An 11,420-nucleotide genomic window follows, 5' to 3' on the forward strand; every position below is an offset into this window, starting at 1 on the left:
TTCGACACTTGTGTTTGTCCGCCCCCCTTGTCTGTCGTGTGTCGTCTACGCATTTCCGCTCCCCTGTGTTTTCAAACTCGTACGAGACCAGCGAACCTCCACTTGTTATCCAGCCGACCGTACCCCGCTGCCGTCGCGCGCCGGCATTTGCCCCTGCCCCGGCGCCGACGCCCTGCACCTGCAGCTCGATAGCTCTGCTGCTTCCTCGCCATCTCTGACTCCGCGGCGAGCCAGCCCCCCGTCGGCTAGCGGACGCGGGAGGGCGGCGGTGCCGGTGAGGTGTCGTGCGAAGGAGGAGAAGGAGACGGAGGAGGAGGAGGAGCGGGATGGGGTTCTGGGTGGGGCTGGTATTGGGGGTCGCGGTGGGAGTAGCCATCATCGTCGGCTTCGCTCGCTGCGAGAACTCGCGCGCCGCCCGCCGCCGAAAGCTGGTACGTACGCGTTTCGCACCCCCTGACCTCGGCCGGCTCCGTCCTCGATTCCTCGAATATAATCGACGCGTGCTGCTTGCGATAGGAATATGGGATTCGTGGTAGTAGCTCTTAAGAAATCACGTTGCGTATGAATCGAATCGAAGCGAAGACGAACCGCTTCCCTTCCCTTGGTTAGGTTGGGGGGCGTTGGGCTCCACTGTCGGCATGCTTTTCCACTGGTTTCGGATAGTAGATTTGGCCTTGCTGGTGCGCCAGAAAGGCCCAGGTGGTCCCTTTCCCTTTTGGGCTCACTATGTACACAGATGCTTTGACGCCTTGTTGCGATGGGAGTTCAATTACTTGAGGGGTAGCAATCCTTGAATCCTAAGCAGGAGATAGCACGAAGCAAGGTCGGTTTAGGTACTGCAATGCTGGACTGCAGGCCATTTGCCTGTTTCGGTGCTTGTTTCCATGGCTGATAGCATGTGCAAGCTCGTTGTTCGTGGTCACGCCCTCTCATTGTGCAAGTTTGCATATGATAAGTTGACAACCACTGAACTACATGCAACAGTTAGCCTACTTTTTGCCCTAGGCCTGTGGTTTGTCCTGATCTTCTCATGGTTTCCATTTCACTAATTTCCATCCATGCGGTTGATTCTGTATATATCTCAAACCTGGAATGGTCCACTTGGTGGGTCTTTTGTCCAGATTGCAGCCATTCCAGATACTAAGAGTGGTCTTCTCTGTTTTTGATGCAGGCTGCTACCATTGCTAGTTTCTCAAAAATGACGATTGAGGATTCGCGAAAGTTACTCCCCGCCGACCTATACCCTTCTTGGGTTGTTTTCTCATCGCAGCAAAAGGTATTTGGCTGCCTTTAGTTAGTTCTAATTCTTCTGCACTATATGTTGATGCATGTATGTTGACGACGCAATATTGCAGTTAAAATGGCTTAATCAGGAGCTGACAAAGATTTGGCCGTTTGTAAATGATGTACGCTTTCTTGCAACAGAACTTCAAATCTTGGACTCAACTTTATCTCTGTTTGACTTGACTTCCATTATGTACAATCTTATTGTATACGCATTTTTTTATTTGACATTCATCATTGCAGGCGGCATCAGAACTGATCAAAACCTCTGTAGAGCCTGTTCTTGAACAATATAGGCCAATAATCCTAGCATCCCTGAAGTTCTCAAAACTCACTCTTGGTACTGTTGCACCACAGTTTACCGGTAGGTTTCTTCAAAGTTCAAACTCCTCCCTTCATTAATTTCCATAAGGTAGCCCAAGCATTTTCCATCACTGTCATACTAGTATTTGATTTACTTCTATATGATCGAACCAAAGTGTGAGATTTTTAATTTGAGACTATGCCACATAGGACTGCACCTCATGTTATAGAAATCCACATAGGACAGTACTGTGTATACTTTTATCTGATGACAATTACTACTGTATATTCCCCAGTTTTTTGGATTACAAAAGTATAACTCACAATTCGGGATGCATACATCCATTAAACTTGACAAACATCTAGATAGGTGCACACCAGGATTTCAACCCTGGTGCATGAGTCATGCACCCATGACTCCACCACCATCACTGATGGTGCTTTTGCCCATGACAATAGGGCGTGTCCAAAGGCTAGCTACATAGTAGATAACTCTGATGTGGAAGAGTGAAGAACATGAGAGAGAATGCTTGCTAGCGAGTAGCGATGAACAAATAGCTAGGCTATTTCACTTAGATCGTGGAGAGAAGAATGTTTGTGAGAGAAGAGATAGATGCTGGGTAATAATGAGAAGAGGGTATAAAATAGTATTTCTTACTTTCTCTTGCGTCCAATTGAGCTGGCTAGTGGCTACGTAGCAGGCTCCATTTTTGGAGGCCCTAAATTTAACTGTTTAGTTGTTACAGAACTGTTATCCTATAAAAGTTCATGAATTTGATTTTCTTTGCTTTGAACAAAAGTGCATTCAAACAAGACACAACAGATCAAGCTATTTCATTTATACTCTAGTTAGTGATTGCTGAAGTCTTTGAAATAAAACAAGAATCAGAAGGGTTTGATGGTCCATTGTGTGAATATCCCTTTAGTTCTTTTAGATGTATAATACGCTGTCAATACACTGGACTGGAACCTACGATAAAGGGGCAGTCAAGTGCCCTTGTTATAGTTCATAGGGTATGGTTACTTCTGCAACCCGTTCATTTTGTAATGCAAAAGTATATAGAAATATTTTTCGAAAAAAAAGTATATAGAAATAATATGTTGTGTTATGGTGAGTTTGCAGCAGTCTTCAATTTCGTGGTTTGTGTTATTTGATTTTCATTTTCTATCTAGCCTCATCAAAGATGTGGTGTAAGTTCCTCATTACCTGGTATGTTGCTGGTGCAGGTATTTCCATCATTGAGAATACTAAGGAATCAGGTATTGTCATGGAGCTAGAGATGAATTGGGATGCCAATCCAAGTATCATACTTGCTGTAAAAACTAGACTTGGTGTCGCTCTTCCAATACAGGTGAGATATTTCACGGCTATGCCCTGGTCCTTTAATATAAATGCCACCATATGAGGATGCATTAAATGCATCAGTTATGCCTACCTCACAGGCTCACACAGTTGACCATTATGGTTATCCAGTTGGAATAATTTGTTGGACTTCATGTGCTTGTGCTAAGAAAGATGAAATTTACATCACAGCTATTCTCTGGTTTACTCATAATGGTTTTTTTTCCCACATTTGTATATGGTATCACGAATAGAGTGATGTCCATGTCAAAATTTGAAAGTGGATGTACCATAATCTGTGTGAGTGATCTTGCCATATAGGTGAAGGACATTGGCTTTACAGGAGTTTTCCGCTTGATTTTCAAACCACTAGTTGAAGAGCTACCTTGCTTTGGAGCTGTTTGCTTTTCTCTACGACAGAAGGTTTCTTTTCTCCCTTTTTTCTTTGTTTTTTTCTGACGTGTTGCCTTAATCTCATTTATTTTTCTCAAATCGTGTGGCATGTCAGAAAAAGCTGGATTTCAGACTGAAGATCATTGGTGGCGAAATTTCTTCTGTACCTGGAATTTCAGATGCTCTTGAGGTTTGTCAATACATTAATATTTGTAGCAGATAATTGGGTGTTGTGTTCCCTATATTTGAGATGGTGTAATTATCCTTTTGTGCAGGACACTATAAAAAATGCTATTGAAGATTCAATTACATGGCCAGTAAGGAAAGTCATTCCTATTATACCTGGGGATTACAGGTAATCTGATTCGTGGATACTAATGTCATTCTAGCCTGTATATTGTTAAATCACATAGGAAAGATCATAACTGATTATATATACAGTGATCTGGAACTGAAGCCTGTTGGTACCTTGGAAGTCAAGCTTGTGCAGGCAAGAGATTTGACAAACAAAGATCTGATAGGAAAATCGGATCCTTTTGCCATTGTATATGTGCGTCCATTACCAGACAAAATGAAGAGAAGTAAAATAATTGTAAGTTTAGTTGCTTGTTTGTGAGCTGTCTTTTGGAGTTATTTCTAACCGCTTTATTCAACTACTTTACAGAACAATGATCTGAACCCTATCTGGAATGAACACTTTGAGTTTACTGTTGAAGATGCTGATACTCAGAGTGTAACCGTGAAGATTTATGATGATGATGGCATTCAAGAATCTGAATTGATTGGCTGTGCTCAAGTCAGGCTGAAGGATCTACAACCAGGCAAAGTGAAGGATGTCTGGTTAAAACTTGTAAAAGATCTGGAGATTCAAAGGGACAGGAAAGATCGGGGTCAGGTGTGTTAGAATTAATTACTATTTACTTTTAATCACCTAGTTACTTGTGTAATCTCCTAGCTTTAATCTCCTAGCTAGCTGTGCTGAGTTAATGCCCAGCTGGCCCCTTGGGGTTCGGCTGGCCTCTTGGGACTCGGCTGGCCCTTTGGGTCACCCTCATCCTCTCTTTTTATATGTAATCTCTTCTGTAAACTCAATTCAAGGAATCTAAGCCTGTTAGGCTATTGTCTATCATGGTATCAGACTAAACCATCGATCCTTCTGCTTCCGCTCCCACTCCACCCACCCCAGGCTACTGCGCGCGCCCATGGCCACCTCCAGCTCCTCCACCATGGCTACCGCGACCAAGCTCCGCGACGAAGCCCTCTCTGCTGCCAAGCGCCTGGAGGATGAGGCCTCCTCTCTGCGCTCCACCAACACAGAGCGCAGCCAGCAGCTCGAGGAAGAAGCTGCCCTTCTCAAGTCCGCTGCCGCCACCCAGGAGCGTGTCCGCGCCGCTGCTGCTGCTCTTGACAAAGAGCGCGCGCAGGCAGATACCCTGGAGCAGCAGGCCGCGGCCCTCCGGGATCGCCTCCGCCCCGAGCATCCGGACGACGCCGCCGATCCTGAGGATGACGACGTCCACTCCGCCTCCTCTGAAGTAGCGGCCATCGCCCACCTCCACACTCAAGCTGCTGCCGTCCAGAACATCAAGAACCTCATCCCTATCGTTCTTGATCTTCAATCCTCCAACTACTCCAAGTGGCGCGGCTACGTCCTCCTCATCCTCGGCCGTTTCGCCTTGAAGGATCACGTCCTCAGCGACGACTCCCGCCCCTACGATCCGGCGTGGTCACGCATGGACTGCGTCGTCCTCTCTTGGCTTTTCAACACCATCTCCGCCGACCTCCTGGACGTCATCCATGAGCACGACGGCCTCACCGCCCGGACAGCATGGCTCGGGATTGAACAGCAGTTCCTCAACAATCGCGAGTCCCGCGCCATGCTCCTCGACGCCGAGTTTCGCACTCTCTGCCAAGGTGCCCTCTCCATCGATGACTACTGCCGCAAAATGAAGAGCATGGCGGATGCCCTCGCCGACCTCGGCGAGCCCATCCAGGACCGAACTCTGGTGCTGAACGTTCTACGGGGTCTCAATGAACGTTTTCAGTTCATGTCCCAGCTCATCACCCGCCAGAGGCCGTTCCCGTCCTTCGCCGATGTTCGTGCTGACCTCCGTTTGGCCGAGCTCAACATGGGGACGCCCTCTGCCTCTCCTTCGGCTCTCGTCGCCGCGTCCTCCATCAGGCCGCCCACTTCGTCCTCGCCTGCGCCTCCACGCCATCATCAGGCCACTGCTGGCCATCAGGCTGCTGCTGGACAGCAATCCAGTGGCAACCGCGGCCGACGCCGCCGCGACGGGCGCGGCTCTGGCGGCTCCCACAGCAGTGCACAGGGCAGGACTGCACCAGCCACACCACAGTGGCCCTCGCTGCTCAACCCCTGGACCGGCTCTATCCACATGTGGCCAGGGTCCACCGCCGGTGGCGCCCGTGGCCCTCCACCACGCGCAGTCCAGCCTGCACCTCTGCAGCAGGCTCTGGTGGCCGGCGTGCCACCGGCATACTTCGCTCCACCACCGGCTTCCGGGTCCTACTACCCGCAGCCCCCTCAGGCACCTCCTGCTTGGGCGCCCTGGACGCCCGAGGGTCTCGCTAGCGCCTTCAGCACCGTCTCCCTCACCCCACCTCCGAGTTCCTCAGATTGGGTGATCGACTCGGGCGCCTCCTCCCACATCACCGCCAACCCTGGTATGGTCACCGCTACACCATTCTCTTCCTTTCCCTCCTCCATTGTCGTAGGCAACGGGGCCACCCTCCCTGTTATTGGCACCGGATATTCTGTCCTTCCTGGACCCTTTCGCCTCGACAATGTCCTTGTAGCTCCCGACATTATCAAAAATCTCCTTTCGGTTCGAAAATTCACTACTGACAATTGTGTTTCTGTCGAGTTTGACCATCTTGGTGTTTCTGTGAAGGATCTCCGTACTCGGAACACCCTCCTCCGATGTAACAGCACGGGGCATCTCTACACTCTTCAACTCCCTTCATCCACCACTGGCTCCTGCGCCCTTGTCGCCACTCCTTCACCAACTACCTGGCACAGGCGCCTCGGTCACCCCGGCAAGGCCACTCTTCAGTCCCTTGCGCAGTCCTCCTCCATTGTCTGCAACAAGCCTGAAGATGACTCCCCTGCCACGCCTGTCAGCTTGGGCGTCATATTTGTCTCCCTTTTTCTATTTCGCTATCTAGAGCAGCCAAGAATTTTGATTTAATCCATTGTGACCTGTGGACATCTCCTGTTGTTAGTGTCTCTGGTTTCAAATATTATTTAGTTATTCTTGATGATTGCTCTCATTTCCTCTGGACTTTTCCCCTTCGCGCTAAGTCCGATACATTCCCCACGATTTCTAATTTCTTCGCTCATGTGTCTACCCAATTCGGCTGCACCATTAAATCAGTCCAATGTGACAACGGTCGCGAGTTTGACAACTCCGCCTCTCGTGCTTTCTTTCTTGCTCACGGCATCACTCTCCGCATGTCGTGCCCCTATACTTCCCAGCAAAACGGGAAAGCCGAGCGCATGATCCGCACCGTCAATAACATCACACGCACCCTCCTCTTCCAAGCTTCCATGCCCCCCTCTTACTAGGCTGATGCTCTAGCCACTGCCACCTATCTCATCAATCGCCTTCCCACCAAAACTCTAAACATGAGCACCCCCTTTTTCGCCCTCCATGGCACCCTCCCCTCCTATCATGATCTTCGTGCCTTCGGGTGCACATGCTACCCCAACCTTTCTGCCACCACTCCTCACAAGCTTGCCCCCCGCTCCACCCTCTGTGCTTTCCTTGGTTATTCACCGGATCACAAGGGCTATCGGTGCCTCGACCTCAACACCAACCGCGTCATCATTTCTCGCCACGTTGTTTTCGACGAAACAACGTTTCCTTTTTCCCTCAGCCGGCCATCCCCTCCTCAACAGGAACTTGATTTTCTAACTGACGACGACACCATTCCAGTGTCTCCCCTTCCAGTTGGTGCCTCTGGCACCATCTCTGGCACGCGCAGGCACGCGGGCGTCCAGGGCCCCGGTGCTGCCAGCGCCCTCCACCCCGGCACCACCGGCTGTGTCCCGGGGGTCCCCGGCGTCCTCTGTACAGACGCCCCTTGTACAGGCGCCCCCTATACAGGCGCCGACTCCACCCGTCGTCCACGTCTACAGCCGGCGCTCCCCCCCCCCCGGTGATTGCGCCTCAGAAGCCGCCTATTATTCATGTCTACAGCAGGCGTGCTCCTGCCCCGCCACCCGAGCGCCTCCTCGACGTTCCAGCATGGTCCCCTCTCCACCTCGCTATGTCAAGAGCGATCCTCCGGTTCCTGCTAGTGTTGTTTCCATTCCGCCGGTCGCCAACTCCCACGGCATGGCGACCCGCGGAAAAACAGGCTACCGGCAGCCTCGCCTCGCCTTGCATACCGAGGCCTTGTCTCCCCTACCGCGGTCCTGTCGGGATGCCCTTGCTGATCCTCATTGGCGCCAGGCCATGGAAGATGAATATGCGGCTCTTCAGGACAACCACACCTGGGACCTCGTCCCCCGCCCCACCAAGGCCAATGTTGTTACTGGAAAATGGATTTTCAAACACAAGTTCCATGCCGATGGCTCATTGGAGAGATACAAGGCTCGTTGGGTACTTCGGGGATTCACTCAACGCCCCGGTGTTGATTATGATGAAACTTTCAGCCCGGTTGTCAAGCCAGCCACTGTTCGGACAGTCATCACGGTGGCACACTCTAGGGATTGGCCGATTCATCAACTTGACGTGAAGAACGCTTTCCTCCACGGGACTCTTTCAGAAACAGTATACTGCTCTCAGCCTACTGGGTTCGCTGATCCTGCACTTCCAGATCATGTCTGTAGACTCAACAAATCCCTCTACGGCTTGAAGCAAGCCCCGCGGGCCTGGTACAACCGCTTTGCCTCCTTTCTGATCTCTCTGGGGTTCACTGAAGCCAAGTCAGACACATCTCTCTTCATATTCAGCCATGGCACCGAGATAGTCTACTTGCTCTTATATGTGGATGACATTGTCCTTACGGCTTCATCTCAGCAACTCCTTCACCGTGTCATTGCTGCTCTGAAAAAGGAGTTCGCCATGAAAGATCTTGGACCCCTACATCACTTCCTTGGCGTTGCAGTTCAGCGCCACAGGGATTCTGTTCTCCTTTCACAGCGTCAGTACACTCTGGACATACTTGCTCGCCATGGCATGAGTGACTGCAAGCCTTGCTCCACTCCAGTTGACACTTGTGCAAAGGTACCAGCTGATGCCGGCCCGTCTGTTGCTGATCCCACTGCTTATCGCAGCCTTGTGGGTGCCCTCCAGTACCTCACCTTCACCAGGCCCGACATTGCCTATGCCGTCCAACAAGTGTGCCTTCATATGCATGATCCGCGGGAAACTCACCTTGTCGCTGCCAAGCGGATCCTTCACTATCTTCAGGGCACCCTCAGCCATGGTCTGGTCATTCCCCGAACAGCCCCAACACAGCTCCGTGTCTACACCGACGCTGATTGGGCCGGCTGCCCGGACACCCGCCGCTCCACCTCCGGCTACGCCGTCTTCCTCGGAGGCAGCCTGGTCTCCTGGTCCTCCAAGCGGCAGCCCACTGTCTCTCGGTCCAGCGCCGAGGCAGAGTACCGGGCTGTTGCCAACTGCGTCGCTGAAGCCACTTGGCTACGGCAACTGCTCCAGGAACTTCACCATCCCCTGGGCTCCGCATGCCTCATCTACTGCGACAATGTCAGCGCCTGCTACCTCTCCACCAACCCCGTTCAACATCAGCGCACCAAGCACGTGGAAATCGACCTTCACTTCGTCCGTGAACGTGTCGCCATGGGTGCAGTCCGGGTTCTTCATGTGCCCACCACGTCGCAATTCGCCGATGTCTTCACCAAGGGGCTCCCTTCTTCTGTCTTCATGGATTTTCGCTCCAGTCTAAATGTTCGCTCCACCGACGATCTGACTGCGGGGGGGTGTTAGAATTAATTGCTATTTACTTTTAATCACCTAGTTACTTGTGTAATCTCCTAGCTTTAATCTAATGCCCAGCTGGCCCCTTGGGGTTCGGCTGGCCTCTTGGGACTCGGCTGGCCCTTTGGGTCACCCTCCTCCTCTCTTTTTATATGTAATCTCTTCTGTAAACTCAATTCAAGGAATCTAAGCCTGTTGGGCTATTGTCTATCAAGGTGAGCCTGATTTTCATGAAAGCAGCCCTGCTAACTTTTCCTTTCCCTGACCCTAGAAACTTGTCTTATTTCTTTTTCTTTTTGAGGAACAAGATTTACCATGCCTTGTTATCATCCATCAGGGGTGTTGTCATAGAGGTAACATAATATTTTCCTCGTGGCATACATGATTAAAACAGGTGCACCTTGAGCTGCTCTACTGTCCATTTGACATGAAGGAAGAGGCACCAAATCCTTTCAGCCAACAGTTTTCGATGACTTCATTGGAGAGAACAATGACAAACATGGAAAATGGATCAGGGGGCTCTAGTTTTGATAGGCTGTCTTCTAGAAAGAAAAGAGAAATTATCATACGAGGAGTCCTTTCAGTAACAGTGATATCTGGGGAGGATCTGCCTGCGATGGATATGAATGGAAAATCTGACCCATATGTAGTACTTTCTCTCAAGAAGACAAAGACAAAGTACAAGACAAGGGTAATTTCTTCATCAAATACAAATTACTTAATGATGTGTACATATCTCCGAGTCGTATTGAACTGCTATGTCTAAACATGATTAGTCAAATTTTTTTATGGACTCACAAAGATGACATCAGTTTGGTTTGCCACATATTGTGTTTAATTCTATTTATAATTCGATCAGTAGAGAACCATAATAGTGCTATGCTCAGAAAATGCTTGGACAAAGCAAGTCTTTAACTGCCCCTATGATGTGACTGACCACAGGTTGTGAACGAAAGCTTGAACCCAGTATGGAATCAGACTTTTGATTTTGTCGTTGAAGATGGCTTACATGACATGCTTATGCTGGAAGTATATGACCACGACACTTTTCGTAGAGTAAGTTCAACTGGAGCTTTCATATGCTTACCAGCAGAGTAGTTTGTCTACTGCAAATGTAAGGTAACCGCCGAATATGCTTTGTGTAGGATTACATGGGGCGGTGCATCCTGACCTTGACAAAAGTTTTGCTGGAAGAAGAGTACAAGGAAAGCTACAACCTGGAGGGAGCAAAGAGTGGGAAGCTGAACTTGCATCTGAAGTGGTCGCCACAACCAATCATGCGTGATTCGCGAGAAGCGGACAGCTTAAGGTTCAGATAAGCGCAGTAAGTGTGCACGTATGGGTGCACGTCTATTTTGGGGAGCTGGGCTGGCTGCTGTCCATGGTGTTTTGGGGGTTCTGACTCGGCCTTGAGACCTGCTTGGTTGAGCGTTTGTAAATTTTTCAGGTGCAAATTTATCCGTTGCACATATGCATGCGGCTTTTTCAGGTGCAAATTGATCCGTTGCACATATACATGCGGCTGCTATGTTTCGATCGGTTAAGCTGTCGGCGCATCGTGTATCCTCCTTGTAATGCCATATTCATAGTAGAAAAATGTGTAAACCAGGAATCTAGTGGAAACAAAATTAGCAGTTGACGCAATCACAGTCACGGATGGTTGCTCCCATCAAGCTCACCATGGTTAATGTACGCAGACGCTCCAATGTCGTGCTGTCGTGCACTGCATTGTATCGAAAGATGCTTCGACTGGAGTTGCTTTCCGCAACTGTATGTTGGGACGACGCATGCGAACTCTGCTGTCAGATTGTGACGTCGGAGCGCGAGGAAAATGACGTACACACTTGCGTTTCACGTGCAGCGTGTGAGTACTGTCGTTAGAAAGGGAAGGAACAAAAAGACAGTCGCTTGAGATTTCTGATATAGGTGCGGTAGTGCCCATCTGACATTGGCTAAAAATGAAAGTACATATCTTGGTGCCAGAATTTCATATTTTCATGCAACGTCAAATGGGAAGTCTGAAAGGGGGTCCTTCAGGTTCCCTTGCTCCAACTTCTCTACCGCAATTACAAATACGGAGTAGATCAGAAAATACACGAAAAGCACACAAATCACACGCGGACCATTGT

General features: G+C 49.8%; 1 protein-coding gene across 1 annotated transcript; it reads left to right on the plus strand.

Annotated features, from left to right (window-relative positions):
* On the plus strand, positions 1-10,899 carry LOC136492580 (synaptotagmin-5-like). Its single transcript, XM_066488552.1, has 13 exons — positions 1-431; positions 1,172-1,276; positions 1,356-1,406; positions 1,528-1,648; positions 2,815-2,939; positions 3,251-3,352; positions 3,438-3,512; positions 3,598-3,677; positions 3,764-3,914; positions 3,987-4,217; positions 9,686-9,982; positions 10,234-10,347; positions 10,437-10,899. Exons 1-13 carry the CDS (start codon positions 327-329, stop codon positions 10,608-10,610), a joined length of 1,731 nt encoding a protein of 576 aa, XP_066344649.1. The 5' UTR covers positions 1-326; the 3' UTR covers positions 10,611-10,899.
* The last annotated feature ends 521 nt before the right edge of the window (positions 10,900-11,420 follow it).

This window comes from Miscanthus floridulus, chromosome 11 (assembly GCF_019320115.1).
Source record: "Miscanthus floridulus cultivar M001 chromosome 11, ASM1932011v1, whole genome shotgun sequence".
Classification (NCBI taxonomy): domain Eukaryota; kingdom Viridiplantae; phylum Streptophyta; class Magnoliopsida; order Poales; family Poaceae; genus Miscanthus; species Miscanthus floridulus.

Excerpts from the sequence above, each read along its gene's own strand:
- LOC136492580 (XM_066488552.1), top strand. The coding sequence starts at position 327 with ATGGGGTTCTGGGTGGGGCTGGTATTGGGGGTCGCGGTGGGAGTAGCC. Across the intron at positions 3,915-3,986 it reads TGAAGAGAAGTAAAATAATT|AACAATGATCTGAACCCTAT; the intron begins GTAAGTTTAGTT and ends ACTACTTTACAG. Across the intron at positions 4,218-9,685 it reads ACAGGAAAGATCGGGGTCAG|GTGCACCTTGAGCTGCTCTA; the intron begins GTGTGTTAGAAT and ends TGATTAAAACAG.